The sequence below is a fragment of the Epargyreus clarus genome, unplaced genomic scaffold (genome assembly GCF_041222505.1).
Source record: "Epargyreus clarus isolate Ecla_fem2 unplaced genomic scaffold, WU_Ecla_fem_2.2 ptg000014l, whole genome shotgun sequence".
In the NCBI taxonomy this organism is placed as follows: domain Eukaryota; kingdom Metazoa; phylum Arthropoda; class Insecta; order Lepidoptera; family Hesperiidae; genus Epargyreus; species Epargyreus clarus.
The window spans coordinates 15,457,397-15,475,752 of NW_027332222.1; the positions used below are offsets into that span (position 1 = coordinate 15,457,397).

At 35.9% G+C, this 18,356-nt stretch overlaps 2 protein-coding genes across 3 annotated transcripts in view; one reads left to right on the forward strand and one right to left on the reverse strand.

The window, feature by feature from the left end:
- Nucleotides 1-18,356, forward strand: part of N (neurogenic locus Notch protein) — a 144,167-nt gene that overhangs the window by 111,208 nt on the left and 14,603 nt on the right. For both annotated transcript variants that reach the window (XM_073079177.1, XM_073079178.1), the window contains exons 6-17: nucleotides 4,497-4,690; nucleotides 5,132-5,287; nucleotides 5,654-5,836; nucleotides 13,027-13,141; nucleotides 13,446-13,567; nucleotides 13,930-14,097; nucleotides 14,469-14,607; nucleotides 15,840-15,992; nucleotides 16,177-16,283; nucleotides 16,566-16,679; nucleotides 17,131-17,287; nucleotides 17,686-17,918. In XM_073079177.1, the coding sequence (XP_072935278.1) occupies nucleotides 4,497-4,690; nucleotides 5,132-5,287; nucleotides 5,654-5,836; nucleotides 13,027-13,141; nucleotides 13,446-13,567; nucleotides 13,930-14,097; nucleotides 14,469-14,607; nucleotides 15,840-15,992; nucleotides 16,177-16,283; nucleotides 16,566-16,679; nucleotides 17,131-17,287; nucleotides 17,686-17,918 (1,841 nt within the window). The remainder of the gene's footprint in view (nucleotides 1-4,496; nucleotides 4,691-5,131; nucleotides 5,288-5,653; nucleotides 5,837-13,026; nucleotides 13,142-13,445; nucleotides 13,568-13,929; nucleotides 14,098-14,468; nucleotides 14,608-15,839; nucleotides 15,993-16,176; nucleotides 16,284-16,565; nucleotides 16,680-17,130; nucleotides 17,288-17,685; nucleotides 17,919-18,356) is intronic.
- LOC140746984 (uncharacterized) overlaps nucleotides 1-18,356 on the reverse strand; it is a 181,928-nt gene that overhangs the window by 103,552 nt on the left and 60,020 nt on the right. The gene's annotated exons all lie outside the window — the stretch shown is intronic.

Consider the following 18,356-nt stretch of genomic DNA (forward strand, 5'->3'; position numbering starts at 1 on the left):
ATATTCTTGGATGATATTGTAGTATCAAAACCATTATGCGTAAATTTTAACACTAACTACTTGAACTGAATTGATTATTTCCAAACTAACACAAATATAACATTAATTAAATTAAAATATTAAATTAATCAGTTAAAGGCAATTAAACAATACAAAGACAATTATGTATATAAGTACCACGATAAGTTTTTCGCAATTGCATCGTATCGACGGCACCACAAAAACGGTATCTTCATTACACGTTCCAACGCGGGCCGCCATCATTTGTAACTGACAGTCTTGTGGTAGCCTATCGGAATTCAATTTGGTGGCTATCTGATGGACATTAATCAACATAATCAATAGTTTTGTCTGCAATAGAGACGTGTATCAAGATTAGAAACAAACTTTCCGTTTTTTTGCGCCAGCCACAAATTTGAGCTGGGTTTATCTTAATCGAAATATGATGGCTGAGGTAACGTGGTTGTGCGACTAACGTCATCTTGGTCGGTTGTCATAGTATATTAAAGTTTCGCAGTTTAAATAAAAGAAAAAATCTGATGCATAAAAATTTGATCCATTACATGGGAACAGTACCTAGTATTTATCTTATTTTTAGATATTACTTACAGTTGATTTCAATTTATGATTGCAACTTTTAATTAGTTACGAAAAGTTGTGGAACACCGAATATTCTCCAAAAAGTTTGCAACAGGACGTCGCATCCTCAATATGAGCAACAATAAAAATAAAATTATTGTATGCAACTTATAATTAGGGATTAATATAAAAGACGAATGCATGCATGCATCATTTACCGATTATTTTTCGGCAATTGAAAAGAGTGTGCTCATAATTCTGAGCGGCCATTACAACGCTTCCGGAAGATATAAATTTTCGAAATTGGAGAAGTTTCGGTGTATAGATTGTGTGGAGAATTTGGTTGAAGGTAATTTTGACCTGAGTATACAATATAACCAGTATCGTCTCATAAATATATAATGAACTTCCTTATATCACTATTAAATGTTATCGTGGATGTATAAAAATAAATGTACTGAAGTGTCGTAAAGCTTTGCAAGTAACCTGAATTAAAGTCTTTTCTGTAGTGTTTGTTCTCTTTTTTGGTATTTCTGTCATATACTAAATAATAATAAATCATAAAAATTTTAAATTATTTTGATTTTTCAAAGCTCATCTCTCTCTTTTTTCTATTTAGAATGTTTATGATTAATCTAACAACGCTGATTATGTAAATCTTTGATTTCATGAATATAAAAATATACCAGTTCTGGATCCAGGATATATCCCAGAGTTAATTTCACGTACCATGTTTTACCCTCCCACTTATCTGGTATTTTTGTGATAAATCTAGCAACCCTGCGTGTAGGTCATTACGTGGACATGCGCAGGCGCAGCCGGTAGTCGCGTCTTTCGCGTAGATAATAAATAACCACACTCTGCGCCCGCTCCACCACCGCTCCATAAAACGACCGTTTCATTCCTTTTTTATTGTCGTTACCTACGTACCTTCCTTTGTTACCTACGTACACTGTTCAAAGTAACATTAGGTAAAATTTCAATTTATATATTTACGATTTAATATACATTTATATAAATATTTTATTGATTATTATGCAGCTACAATTTGCTAGAAGTCAACTTTGGCTTCAACCCTTTTTGGTGACATACTACTGGGGTCTGAGGGCTTTCTCTACTACTGACAGATCGTTGGAGCATACAAAGATTACAGGGTATACTCCAATATCCTGCGCGACATATATTAATTTGTTATTTTTTTGTTTGCTTTTCTATCAATTTATTCTGTCTACGGTATCCATATCATAAAGAATTCATAAAAGATTACAAATATAATTACTTAGGCAACTTACTGAATCATTCATTTCTTTGAATGCCGACAAGATGCCACTATTGAGCTGTATTAGATCCATCGTTCGATACTTTCAGTTACCTTTCATACGCAGCATTATGGTTGCGATATGAAAGTCCCTTGTGTGATGTGATTAATGATGATGGGCCGCCACCGTCACCTCGTGCTTCCGTGTTCCGAGTTCAATGCCACGGAATAGACAGTGGACATAGATTATAGGAAAAACTTGGAGTGTGAATGGATAAATGAATACTGTAGTACACTACTAGAAATATAATAAAATAACTTACGTTGAAGTAACTTTGAACGGATTATTTGCAGATAACCTTAAGAAAGGTAAATTAAGAAAAGAAAAAGTTTAGATATTAAAAAGAGTTGGATAAAATTTTGCTAATAATCTCAAATGAGTGATTGAGAAATGGAAAATAAGGGAGTATCACTATTAGATTGTCGTTTAGTAAAGGCCCTACATCAAAGGAGAACTAGTGACGAATTCCCTCCGATTTACCATTAAAGCTACTAATACTAAATGTGAGGAACGTATACTAAATGTGTGGAACGTATCTGTGGTCGACCTTCGCAAGGGCTCATCTCCTAGGGTCGGTTACAAAGTCCATGGGCGGTAGTGATCACTTAACATCGATATTAAGTTACAAAAAATATTACTCTTAGTGCAATAAAATTTTATGACAAGCTAAAACTCAATACAGCGTAATTCTCGACGATTTATAGGCACTTGAACTGGATTTACGACCGGGAAGCCTATTTTGAATATTAAATTGCAGTCACAGCTTGTTTAGGTTTCAGTTTTGAGATATTGCGATAGATTCGTTTCTATGTATCTGTATGTCTCTCTAGATTTGATTACACAAATCCTTAATTAAGAATATCAGATTTGTGATTTTCCGTTATGTAAGTTTTTAAATATTGGTTTTTAAAACAAAAGATTGGGTCAGTTTCAGAATTTCATACGTAACTACAAGTACATATATTAAGAGAGCCTTAGTCATGTTTTGACATAACTGTACACAATAAGTTATATTACATAAAATTATCTATATTTTCTGCAAAATAATCGGCCGAGATAACATTAGAGCAAACAAGATCACGTTTTCGTTTCAACTCTAACTGGTATAACTGTACAAAACCATAATAAGCTGGGTTCAGAACAAAAGCTTATTAGGTTCGGTATTATATGTAGAGTTATAGAAATGCTCGCTATCATAGCTAATATCATTGGCAATACTGGCCCTGGATCTGATATTGCATGCGGTGCGCACGCGCGGGCCGCGCCTCGACCGTTACCCGATTTCGCCGGGGTCGCACAAATGCTACGAAATCCAGACTTTGCATTTAGCTTATCGCGCTGTATCGAACAATAGGCCATGCTCAGACCATTCGAACAATAGCCTACTCAGAAGGCTAGAATTGGCTAAATTAAAACAAAGTAGATCTTGTCTGAAGCGTTAATTATTTTTGAGCTTCATTAATTTGAAGATTCATCGCGAATGCAATTTGATGTTACTTTAATGTAAAGTTTCGTATAAGCGATTAACTTAGATTTAAAATCATAGTTTTATTTGATATAATTGCAGATTATTTGCTACTTTTGTGAAAATATTGTAATTGAAATGCTTTATGTCCACGATTTACCTTTAAGCCATAAATAAGTTGGAAAAAAGAAAGGTTAATTTGCACATTTATCAAGATCTTGAACACGTGCTTATATCGATTAATACAATGGATATAACGTGTTATTACATGGTTTAAATAAATAAAACAAAATTAAATTATTTGTAACAATAACAGTAACTTAGTATAAAGACGCAGGCGTAACAATTCATGAATTCCTGTGGCCGAATTATGCTTTTACGAAAACATTCGCTAATGCGCTAATAACTTTTTAAATATCATTTAAAGAGTTTTACGAAAACAGGAATGCGCAAGACTGGTCGGTGCCTTTGTTACTTTCAAATGAAGTATCTCGCATTGCAACCCTGTCGTACGTTTATAAAGTTAATCTCGAAGGGCCGAAGATGCGACTGACTGAGATATCTCGAGTTCCGATGAACTTGAGATTATGGTATGAGGAAACGCTGGAACATGAGGCATAAATTCGAGCAAAAAGTCCGCACTGAATCGTACGAATATTTACATTGCAATTATCACAAGTTTTTAATTGCTTAGTTCCGCTACAAGATAATTTGCAAGTGTCTCTTGTTGATAATTAATTGCATGTAACTTTTTTCGTTACATTTAAAAAATACTGTTGCGTCTCGTGCAAATATTCTTACGATACCGAATTTTATTGTTTTATAATTTATCCTTCTTTTATTTTCTACACTTATCTTAATTAATCTATAATTAATTAAGATAAGTGTAGAAAAGTTCCAACCAAGTTCCTTTGTAAGGTTCGTGTCAAATTTGGTTTTACCCCTCCTATACCTTAGTGTTTAAGTTATTGTGCAAACGATTCATTTTACAAGGTTCTATTCCAAAAGTTGTTTGTTTTCAATTGTCTCTACATGGAATGCCTTTTATACATTTTCGTCTTTGAGTTTACCTCCTTTGATCTTTGCGGTTTTGTATTATTCTGAATTCTCCTAACGATTGCTTTCTTCCACAGACCACTGGTATGCCAGAACGGTGCGACTTGCACCAACTCGGTGGGCGGCTTCTCGTGTATTTGCGTGAACGGGTGGACGGGGCCGGAGTGTTCCGTGAACATCGACGACTGCGCCGGCGCCGCGTGCTTCAACGGCGCCACGTGTATTGATCGCGTTGGGGCGTTCTACTGCAAGTGCACGCCTGGGAAGACTGGTAAGTTTGCTGTTACGAGTTTTCAGTTATCCAGTACAGTGATATTATGTCAGACAAAATTCGAATTCACGAAAAAATAGTAGGTAGGTATTGAGTGTGGTAGAATTTTAAATTTAGGTATAATGAAAATCCTTAAATTAATTAAAGATTTGTGTAAAAAGACAATTTATTGATTTTTTGGATTAAAATGTGTTAGTTTAATTAAATGACATTCGTTCGCAATAGAACTCTACGGTCAGTATTCAGTGATAAGATTGATATATAGTTTTTCGTCGTATAAAGATGACGCATGTTTAAAAAAACCATTAAATATTTAAAACTACCATTTATACCTGTTTGTATATTTTACGAAGATGCGAGGTTGAAACATCAGACATAGTTATAAACAAAGTCACACTATTATTTCTCTTACCAAGAACTCATAATTTATATCCTTACTAGGTCTACTCTGTCATCTGGACGACGCCTGCACCTCCAACCCGTGCCACGCTGACGCCATCTGCGACACCAGCCCCATCAACGGCTCCTACACCTGCTCCTGCGCTTCTGGGTACAAGGGGCTCGATTGCTCAGAGGACATCGATGAATGTGAACAAGGTATATTTATTAAGCCTTATACAGTTTGTATGAGAAATCGGCACAATTTGTGGATGAAAATACATATACTGTAATGAAAAGGAAATTGCTTAATTTAAAGGCACAAATTTTAACATTGTTCATGATAATATATTTTTAACTATCTTTAACAGTTTCATTATAAAAATAATAAATCTTAAAGCTTGAATATAATTAAAGTTGTAAAATCTTCATTTTGTTTTGATAAATATCAATCGAAATATAATTATTATATAGGCCAAAGCTTTTCTATTCTTCCAAACATCCATTATTCGAACTATATATCGATAAAAATAAATAGTATAAAGTTTATATTAGATAACACAGCAGCTTTATCATTGACCCCAGGGTCACCATGCGAGCACGACGGGATCTGCGTGAACACGCCAGGGTCCTTCGCCTGCAACTGCTCCGTGGGGTTCACTGGCCCGCGGTGCGAGACCAACGTCAACGAGTGCGAGAGCCATCCCTGCAGGAATGATGGCTCCTGTCTGGATGACCCTGGCACCTTCCGCTGTGTGTGCATGCCTGGTAAGTGACTCTTTTTATCAGTAGGTGTCCCACAGGTAGGAATTAATATTATAGTCCGCGCGAAACTACTAGTCCGCTCTGAATATAGAAATGAGTCACGTCGCCATAGCAAATTGTATGACTACATATGCTCGCAACAACTTCAGCGGCCTAACAGCCTGGTGCGGACTATACTTTAGTACAGACTTAGATCAGTACACCAGTAGTTAGTATTCCTACAATTTTAATAACATTATCTATATCTTCATATTGTCACACCCTCCGAAGAGTTTGTAGCAAATTTGCCTAAACAGTAAGTTGTTGTAATCTGCGGAATTAATGGCGTAAGAAGTATTGCTTGGTCGTCTTTTTCTTATTTTTGTAAACGAGCAATATTTAAATGACATTTGCACTAGGTATTCTAAAGTAGTGTAGATAATTATGTATTTATACGTAGTAGCAGAAAACACTTACTACCAAGTGAAATATATACATGTTCATTGGCTACTCAAATTTCATAAAAATGTAGTTATGAAATGCTCATAAAAAATATGTGATCTTGTGTCATTAACGGATGCCAACAGTTGACCGGCCTTGGTATTTCTTAACGTGTTTTATATGCTACCATGATCAATATTACATTAAATAAATATAATCATTGCTCTAATTCCTTCTGACACCTGACACTTACTTTCCGGTACTTAGTAATAATGTTATCAAACCAAGTTAAATTATGTGCTCTTATGACTTATACACTGGTTTTGTCAACTTATACACTGTATATGACAATGATTTTGTAACCTTAGATTATTGAAAGTTAATATTTAAATTAAATAGCTAATCATTGACCTGTCAATATGAATGGTCTTTAAGTCTATTGAAAACGTCCTATTCAAAAATGCTATATAGCTGAAAAAAGCTACAACTGCTAGTATTATTATTCGTTATGATGTTTAATCTAGATATTTAAAATCAGTTGCTCTGCCAAGTACCTACCTCATTCATCGACAAAATTATTTCTTTGCAAATTCGTGAGTTAATAGACCCGAATAATATATTCGACGCCCCTTAATATTAATCATATGAATTAACATATTATATCACAGGATGTGATCTACAATTTTGCTCTTATAATACAAATTAATAGAGTTAACAAGCACAATAAAGAAATAGGAGATAATCAAAGTCATAAACGTAAGAAAGAAAAACATACTCAAAGGTAGGAAGTGCGGCATAAGTACGTGTTGTTCAGACAATTCTTAAGTTACGAGTAACGGTGCCCGGGACCTCCTAGCGAGACACTTTGCTTCAGATGACAGTGATTACCATTGAGATAGACGAGCGTGCGACAAGGACGATGATAGGTTTAGGGCTTGCGATAGTGATAGAATTATGAAAGTATCTTCGCTCAGCTTTGCAACAAACTTTATATCTAAGAAAATCATTTTAATTGATTTTGGACTTCCCAAATTACAGTTTTTTACAACTAATAGTTCGATGTTTAGAAGCAATAAACAACTGAGCAATAACACACTTTTCATACTAGATCATAATTATGAAAAAGAGTAAAGCATTTGTAAAACAAGAGGGAAATAATTTGAGGATAAAGTTTAGCTCGCGACTAGATGAAAGCTCTGTTTTATGTGGAATTAAAGTCGCAAACGAGCGGTCCATCTCATTAAGAGGTTATTGCCGAATTAACATATAACGTGTATAAAACGTCTGTTAAATGTGCGTTAAAGTGCGGTACAATTAAATGAAGTCAAAATGTAATATCAATTCCTTCCTGCATCTTAAATATTAGGATTCTTAATACTATTTGGTGTTAGGATCTCCGGAGTCTTAAGCCAAATCGTCAACTTATGCTAGTCGGAAAATATCTTCCCAACGATGACTTAAAAACAAAGACATAAACCAAACCAGTATAATTAAGTGTGTTTAAGATACAATAACAATCCGATATTAATTTAGGTAGCCATTACAACATAATTACATTATCCATAAAACTGGTTAATTAGAATTATTTTATCTGTTTTTATTTTGTTATAACTCGATAGTAATCAATTCTATGCGATAATGTTCGTTCCACATTTTATTAAAACTGCTTAAATCTGTGAATTTTAATCAAATAAATTTAGTTTTATTACATGTTTTACTATGTGAATTTATAATATCTTTTAATGCCTATGAAAGATAATATAAGTTTATTAAATGGCAATTTTAATGATGTTTACAATTTGGAATTGATTATTCATCGTATTTTTGCATTTTATGTTGTGGGGCGTTGTTTTTTATCTTGGTTAATAGGTATATTGAGGTTATTTGTTAAGTGTTAAGTATCTAAACTCTAAACTCTACCATGCTTTGTGTCTTAGTTTTATATTTCCGTGAGAGTTTCTATATAAAAAGTATATAAAAACACTCCTATATAGAAACGAAAAATGATATCAAAATTTCAAGTCAATCTGTCCTCTAAATTTCGAGTTTTGCGGACACAAACACACGGATTTTTTTTTTATATATTTAAATATTCATAAATATGTGGCAACCCTGAATCAAGCTCAGTTCCCATGTCGACGAGTGCGCATTGTCTGTACACGGAAGCGCATATCATTGCAAATTGAACTATTATGAACCTTATGTCTTTAGATTAAAGGCAATTTTTTATTATGAATACCTAATAATCTATTAGTAAGTTTGCGCGCTATTATGGTTTATGGGTACTTGAAACTCAAGTAGGTACCTAAGTAGTAGTGGCTTCAGTTTTTATTGTTTCCCCTAGCTGCGCATAAGTTGGGCCGTTTTGAAAATATGGCCATAAATAGGTACTTGCCTACTTAATATACTGGACATAAAGAGTTAAATTACCATAAAAAGGTTTCTTTCTTAATATCGCCTTCATTGTTCATTAGAAAATCCTTGTGAGGATGATGTCTACTGTTGATCGTAATACAACTTGATTCGCCATATTAAATGTGATCAGTTTATAATTTATTTGCAATATTTATAGAAACGTTTTATTTATATTAAAAAAGTGTTTGTTAAGGAACCAAAAATAGGGTCACCATTATCATTATCAATCCATTACTGTCCCATTGCTGTACGGGTTTCCCTCAGAATGAGAAGGGTTCGGCCATAGGCGACCGCGCTGACCAAGTGCGAATAAGGACACTTCACATACCTTTTACATCCTTTATTTAAGATAAAGATAAAGTTTAATGAACGAAGACTTTACGAACAACCCTATTGCAAAATTTCAGACAAATCATAAAAAATATCTGGCGGGTAGGTGCAATTAAAAGCTTCATAAACTTGCAAGGTATTTGTTGAACATTTTTATGGGAAATAATTAAAATCAATTGAAGAAGAGAAATATTAATTTATCGGTCCTAAAGCTTAAATGAGCCGATAAGTCGATCTTGTAAAGAATGCACTTTTAATCACTTAAACAGACCATTTTTATATCATTTTATGTTGAAACACATTTTTTTGTTTATAACCCGCCATAAACTGTCTGTGGCAAATCAAGACTGTGAGGTGATTAAAAAAATAAACAAGACGCCGTAGCAACTACATTACCAGTAGCGACATCTATTTCGCACTTTATAACATAATTACTTAAAATTAAAAATCAACAATGAAAAGGAAATATCAAATAGGCTTTCATTTAATAACATTAGAGGTACTGGTATCCGCATCTATCGACCTTGAATGCGATTGGAGTTTTACCTGAGGTGTGTCATGGTCGCTCGAGAACTCAGTACCTTGCAGCTATAAAACATGAGATTAATATGATTTTATAAACGCAATCAAGTCCCGACCAGAACGGGCTTTTAAAGCGTCGGAGCAAAATCAAAAGAACTCGATTATTCCGTTAAAGGAATCATTTAAATCAGTCCATTAAGTTCCGAGAGCCGGTTGCCAAGCGCAATCGGGTATATCTGCATGCGTATTAATTGCGTTTCGCCTCACATCGAGACGCACATGTCCATAATAACCTGAGAGCATTGTCAAGTACACAAAAGATGTCAGCGAACGCAATGATGCAGTGAGCCGCGGGATCACTCATCGGAACCGCCCTCCGTATAACCCGACCTTATCAAATACCACCGATGTAACTACGAGTTAAGTAGACGCGACCAACTCTTTAATTCGGGAGCGTAGCCCCAACGTTCAAGTATTGTATAATACAGCTAAATTAAAACGTCCGTTTTATCTATAAGAGGAGGTATAACATGTGAAGATCGCTCGCGGTTGGGTAGCCACGTATCTCACGCGCGACTGGGCCCGGACTTGTCGTGCTAGTCTACTAATAAGGGCAAACGCAGACCGCCATACGACATTATAATTTTTTATGGAATAAATATGTCGTGGAGGCCTTTGCACTCTCTTTTTGCGTTGAAAACGACCGTTAGGGTTTTGAAAACATCACGAATATGAACGAAATAAAAAGTAGAAGAAATACTTTTACAGTTGATATAAGTGAACATATTTCTACAGAAAATTTTGGACCATCTAACAATTAGGTTAAGATTTTAAGATACTAGTTACTAACATGACTAGACAGTAAATTAAAAAAGAATCGTATTTGTGTCTAATTCAAAAATAGCACAAATTATTATCTGCAACTAAAAATTACACAGTCATATTAAAATGAGAGATATCAAGAGAAAATGCAAACGATCGTATACCACGTATCTTTGAACAAGATAACTCTAAGACCAATTACTTTGATAGAAAGATGCAACTTTGTTTGCCCATATATGGGACGGGAAGAATGTTTTAAAGACAGGGAGGCCGTTTTAGCAGCATTTTTTCCTTTACACAAGCAATCTTTACCCATAGAACTGGTTTATGTTTTGCCTGACGCAACGCTACACGTATGGCAGCTTGCCCATTGCCAGATTTGAATAAAAACATTCAGGTTTAGCTCAGAATATTTTTCTATCCTTTTAAAGGTATGCGGCTTGCAGACACATTGATTTAAGTGAATATATACGATTGCTTTTAATATCGACGTTTAAAGCATCCCCTTTTTAAATTGCAAGTCCGTCTTACGGCCGTTATTGATAATCAATCTATCGAACGTTTACCTGCTCTAGCTCGACTTTTGTCAATTTCTTTACAATAGACATTGTCACATTTCAATCTGAGCTCTCTAATACATAAACTTGTCTTGACAAAATTTAGGACAAAACAATTTTATAGCATGGATTTCCATAAAGTAACACTGTCATTATTAATTTTATTTCATGTGATAAATTCTTAATTAAAACTAACATCGATAGGGCCATGGTCGATATTTCTTGAAAAGATCATAATATTACCAAACAGGTTGTTGACATGAGAACTTGATACGATAGAGAGCAAGACACCAACGAAATATCGCAGGCATCCACACCCAGCTGGCTGTCTAAGCATTAAACATTCAAATATGCGCATAAACCCGCATTAGCATGCGCCGGACATTCCTATTGTGGCTTGTGATCCGAAATCGTGACGACTGAAACACCTTTTAATTTGGAGACGGGAGCGGATTGAGTTGGGCTTGCAACTTAGAGGACATATATTTTGTTTAGATTATTTACAAGCGATAATTTAGTTGGAAATTTAGAAAAAATGCTCTTGGTCGTGTGTTGTGTAGTTATCGAGGTTCATAATTCATTTTCATTGCAGGATGTGTGAATATGTAAAAGAAACGTGAAACCGTTTCTGTCGTTAAAGAAACCTGTTAATATTATATTCATTTTCTTTTATTTTTCACCTGCTTTCAGTTAGCATATTCAGTAGCCACTCATACAAGTTTGGCATGATATTTGAAATTATTGATTATTGTCTTACTTTCTCAAAAATAACTCTTATTAATTCTTCTAAAATATCATATTAATCATATCTTATGTTATGTTTTCGTGGATTGTTTGGGGTTTATCTTTGAAATTATAATTAATCGTATTGATAAGAACTTTAAATAATTGCATTTAATTGACCATACCAAAAGCTTGCAAAATCGTCTACCGCTTAATTTTAAAGCACACAGAGGTCCGCGACATGCGCTCGCGCACTGGGCGTGGTCTCCCCCCTAACTAGCATTTCGGTAGATACAGCGATAAACTCAATAGGCCAAGCTGTAGAAATGCTCTTGCGTAACATTTTATTGGTCAGATAATGGTAATTTGAATTATTACTATTTCAAAATTTCAAAAGTAACGAGCGATCAACTCATGGCCTGCTAATGTTCGCCAATGTTGCACTTATTTCGTCTGAATCGTGAGATTTATTTTTGTCTTCCGCACCATACCTAAATGTTATTTTGAAATGTCGATTAACCTCCAATTGCGTTTCTATTGTTCTCGACTTTTGGTCATTTGTTATTTGTATTAACGTGAATAATGGCGAATCATTACGCTTTATTGATGTTAAGTGAACATTCCATAAGTGATCGATACTTATGACTTTAGTGGTCTATTTCGAGTGCTTGAAAAATCGGTATTGTATTTACTATAATAATAATCTGTATAAAATGATATATTTTGGAAATGTATTTTGTAAAACAGTATAGTAGCGACAACTAACATTTTATTAAAGCATTACGTACTATTCTTACTATATTGGAACAATGATATATTTGGTAATTTAATTTTATGTAATGATACTTATTCACTATAGATTTTCTTTCAATGTAATACAAAATAGTATGAATTATTGTAAAAATAAATCATTAATACTTATATTTTTATTGCGGCGGCGAGATTATCGGCACCTGTTAACTGTGAAAAATGAACATCCGAGAGATAATTAATTGTCGGGTTTATTATTTTCACTGACGCATCAAAATAAATAAGAAACGAGTTTATGGGGAGTGCGATTTGTAGCAAATTATGTGAAAGTTGATATGAACCTGTCTTAAGATGGTCACAGATTATAACCGAGGTTGTATTTGGTATCTTATGATTTTGTGATAACGTTTATGTTAATGTACCAGATATATCGGACTAAGTATACGGCATTTTATCGATATCGAATATTAATTATTATAATGATTTATATTTCAAAAATTGGTTATCTCAGTGAAATTCTTCTACGACAGCACCGCCTTATAAAACTTTTATCTATGTTTTAAAGAAACTGCAGAGTCTTTACGTAGCAAAATTTTTGATTAATCTATCATTTTTAATATCACTTACTTACTTAATAATTTGTTTATTTTCCAGGCTTCACGGGGACGCAATGCGAGGTAGAAATAGATGAATGCGCTAACAACCCCTGCCTCAACGGCGGGGTCTGCCACGACATGATCAACGCCTTCCGCTGTACCTGTGTTATTGGGTAAGCACTACATTTTTTTTTTTGTAATATTTTCCTACGTTTCTCCATTTATAACATCTTTTAAACAATAGTTTATTTCAGAATAACAAGTATTAACATTCAAGTAACCTAAAATTCTTCGTCAATTTTGTAAATAAGTAGATTATGCAACAATTTTGTTGTATATGTAATATGTTCTTTTCATGGCTTATTCATCAAAGACACTAACCTAATTATATTTTGAACTTTCTTCCTCGTCCTAAACTCAATCATATTTATAATTTCCCTCAATTTTGTATAACAAAGACAAACTTTTTTCTACCAGGTTTACGGGAGCTCGTTGTCAAGTGAACATAGACGATTGCGCATCCAGTCCCTGCAGGAACGGCGGCACGTGTCACGACTCTATCGCTGGCTACACTTGCGAGTGTCCTCCTGGGTACACGGGTAAGTTTCTACACACTTTTGATTAATAATATTATAATAAAGTGGCGATTAAGTTTCTTGTGGCGCCATCTCTTATCATAAAATAGGAATACAATGTATGAAGGCTAACGGCACGCAATGTGCCATATATTTAAACTATTCGATGCCCATTGCCAATGTGTAAAGAAACCAACAAACTAGAGATATAATGGCAGAATCCACCAAAGGCCCTTTTATATCGTACCAATTCTATATCTACCATAACGCAAGGCACGATATTTAAGCTGTTCGAGTCTTGTAGCAATACGTAAACACTACTAGCGAAATCCACCTGAATCTCTTCTAAATTCAGTTCAAAATAATTAACCGCACTTTCTTCCCAGGCATGTCATGCGAGACCAACATAAACGACTGCCTATCGGCGCCGTGCCACCGCGGCGAGTGCATCGACGGCGACAACAGCTTCACGTGCAACTGCCACCCCGGGTACACGGGCCGCGTGTGCCAGACGCAGATCAACGAGTGCGAGTCCAACCCCTGCCAGTTTGGAGGTGGGTATTTGTAACTAACAATCATACCACATGATGGTAAGATGCTACCGTGGTCTATGGACATTCGAGTGCATCCACGGTGACAAGAGCTTCAAGTGCAACTGCCACATGTAACTAGCAATTATACCACATTGTAGAGTATGTGGGTAGGTAGGTATTTGTCGAGCATGCGTCACTACTGTCATACGGTGAGTGCCGGCTGCTTGTCAGTCTGTGCGCGACCGTCGGCCCGAGCGGAAGTGGTAATGTTGTTTTGTTGTTGCTTTAAATGTCGAGGAAAAACGCTGCAAACACGATGATAAGATGCCATATCGACATTCCGCTGAGGACTACATTAGACGACTTTTATATAACATTTTTCATTTTTGCAGGTCATTGTGAAGATCTAATAGACGGGTACCAGTGTCGATGCAAGCCGGGCACCTCGGGGCGCAACTGCGAGATCAACGTCAACGAGTGCTACTCCAACCCTTGTAGGAACGGCGCCACTTGTATCGACGGCATTAACAGGTTTGTTCAACACTTTATATGTATTCTTAGTATAGGAACTCTTTGGCACTAGGTTATCATTTAGTAAGTTAAAAAAGGTTAAAACTAAAGAGGCTAAAGGAATACTCTGTAGCAGCACTATTGGTACATCTGTATGAGTGATACGTAATTTGCTGTGTAGGATTTTGGTCATAGAATAAAGGCAAAAAAGGATCTGCCACATTAAAGGAGGGGTTTCAACCCCTCCTTCTTCTCCAAAAATCGTCCGTAAAAATATCTCTGCAATGGTTTACTCCCTTTGACAATTGCCTGGATAAAGCTTGTGACTGAAGACCCTTGCCAAAAGCCGACATAAGTATTTCGCAGTCGAAGTTCATTTGGAAGATGTGGTAAGGTAGAGAAACTTAAGTCCGGCGTTCCAATTTAGATCTCAGGGATAGCAATAACCATGAACCAGGAACGTATATATAACAACATACGAAAAGAAAATCTTAGGAGACAATAGTCTTACATATTTTTCTAATTTATTTTCTTTGTAATGTTTTTATCATTATTATTTCATTGTAACTAAGCAATTTTTCTTTTTTTGACATGCAGCAACAATTACTTCGAGTAAGTGACCAATATTTCTTAGCATGATTTTGATTAGCATGTCGTTTGTGCGTTTCTAAATATTAAAATACTATAACTTATTATAATCATAGTTATTGTCAATTAAATATCAATAGAACACATTTAATTGAAGAAGGTGTGATATTTTTTAATATAGTCGCATGGTACTTTTTACTTATTTGCATTAAAGTAATTTTGAATTGTTGCTGCTTGTTTGTTTGTTGTTGTTAAGTTTTCGCTTCTTTTTTAAACAATATAATATAAAAATCCTCCAACAAATGAAATTCAATGTTCCTAAGCAAAATGTTTAGATAGAATTGTAATAGCATTCGAAAGACTTTATGGTCGTTCATAATGTAGAAGTGTGATTGGACATGATGATTTAATTAATCTTGAGAACAAAGTTGAAATGTAACCTAAATGCCTCTACCTTACCACAACCTTCAAATCCGATAACCAGGGAACCAAATCAGTTCTACATTGCTGTTATAAGGCAGAAATTGATAAACCGGTGGTCGTCTAATCACGAAGCTACTGTATAATATTGATGTCATACTACTTTGCAACAATGTGTGGCGGTGGTTCTCCATTTAGTGCTCTTAAATCTTTGCAAAGTATTTATACCCTCTACTCCATCACAGGTACACGTGTGAGTGTATCCCCGGCTTCACGGGCCAACACTGCGAGACGAACATCAACGAGTGCCAGTCGAACCCTTGCGCGAATGGCGGCAAGTGCATCGATCGTATCAACGGCTTCCGGTGCGAATGTCCGCGCGGTTACTATGATGCAAGGTAAATGTTACACTAAAATAATTTATAGTCAATGGAGAAACAATAATATGTAGTCATAATAATAGTGTAGTATGTGGGGTTTTATGACCTGCCGTCGAAATTATTTCAAATAATTCTTTACTTATTGTAATAATGCTTAAACACAGCATCCCAGAAGTCTAATCTTTCTCAATCTCTATTGCAGATGCTTATCTGACGTCAATGAATGCGCTTCAAACCCGTGTATAAACGGCGCTACTTGTGAAGATGGAGTCAATCAATTCATCTGCCAGTGCTTGCCGGGATATGGAGGTAAGTCTAACGAAAACTAAAATTATATTATTTTGACTTTATATGTATTTGATGATCCGCGAGGTGGAGTTGAATATCCAGATATTTCTTAAATTTGAATGATGTTTGTAGTGAAAATAGAATATGGACAAGATGATGCAATGATCGACTATCTCTCTAGCATGTCTTCTATATAGATAGCTTTGTAAACTAATTCTACATTTTATTTAACATAAAAATCAAAGTATTTAAGTAACATTAAAAATGTTCGGAAGTAAAACTAATTTTTGAAAATGTTTTCAGGTCAGCGTTGCGAGAGAGATATTGACGAATGCAGTTCCAATCCCTGCCAACATGGCGGAACATGCCATGATCGACTCAACGCTTACAAATGTGATTGTGTACTCGGATTTACTGGCAAGTCTCTTGATTTTTTTTTTTACATTGGTAATTTATGTATCCTTAAATAGTCTCACAAGAGTACGATATTTGCAGTCTTACTCTTTAGTTAGATACTAAAGGATTTGCAAAAGTTGTCAGCTCGCAATGTTCTCTATGATGATTAACTTAATTATGGTCTAATTATTTTCGTTACATTTTCTTTACTAACTACTTACTAACTACTACTACTAACTGTTACTTTCATACGTACAAAAATCATAGGTCAATGATCAGTTAGTAGTAGTGTTATGATAATAATATTTTGTCTAATTAGGTGTATTTGATTGGTTTTAAAGAACAAGCACACTATGTGATTAAGACGGTTACTTTTATCCCAAAGATTTTACTCAATATACCCGCGCGTTTATCCTTAACCAAAAATGCACCAAGTGTAACATCATAACCAAACCTTTTCTCTTCCCCCCAGGCGTGAACTGCGAGACGAACATCGACGACTGTGCGGGCAACCCGTGCCTGCACGGCGGCTCCTGCATCGACCTGGTCAACGGGTACCGCTGCGTGTGCGCGCCGCCGCACTCCGGCCGCAACTGCGAGAACACGCTCGACCCCTGCCTCCCGAACCAGTGAGGACTTCACTTTGTTTTAATATAGGAATAGTAGACGAACATGTAGTCCTGATATTAAGTGGTTACTGTCGCTCATGAACATCTGCAACCAACCCCAGATAGGATTAGGTATTGACCTTAGGTCGGCAACAGATGCTCCGCTACGGTTGATGACTAAGATGGAACACATCGGAAAAGTATGTCTCTCTTACCACACCCAGAACGCAGCAGCGCTTTACGTTCCTATTTTGAGACAGAAATCGATTATTTCATCTTTATTACCTATATGTGTCTTTGTTTGTTTGTGGTAATGTGTTATACTTTCATTATGGTATTTATTTTTGTATTTGTCTTCCATTTCTGCTCGGAAATTGTGTAAAGGTTTGTCAGTACTGACATTTAAACATCATCCCCAGATGTCGGCACGGCGGTCGTTGCATCGCGGAGGCTTCATACGCGGAGTTCACCTGCCAGTGCCCGGTGGGCTGGACGGGGGCGCTGTGCGAGCGCGACGTGGACGAGTGCGCGGTGACGGCGCCCTGCCACAACGAGGCCACGTGCATCAACACCGAGGGCTCGTACGCCTGTCTGTGCGCGCGCGGCTACGAGGGCAAGGACTGTGCGATCAACACGGACGACTGTGCCTCGTGTGAGTATACTGTGTGTAGTGTGGAGCCAACAACCGTATGGTCACTACTCTTTAAGCCTAAGTATCTTACATTATAAGTACATTAATTGTTACGACACTGATATACACTACAGTGTTACGTAGTGCCCGGTGGGTTGGACGCGGGCACTGTGCGAACGCGATGTAGATGAGTGCGCAGTGACTGCACGATAAACACGGAAGATTCAACTTCGTGTGACCTTCGTTGCGTAGCATACTAAATAAATAGTACTGGGTGTAGGTTAAAAAAAAGTCTACTACATTTGTTTACCTGCTTATGTAGCTCGCTCAGACAACTTTATCGCTTTGTATGATGAAATTGGATAAAATGATATTACTAATCAGATCAATATCCCCAAGGCCTGCGTTGCTTACCAATCTCATAATTTGAGTTTTAGTAGTACATTTTTAGACAATTTA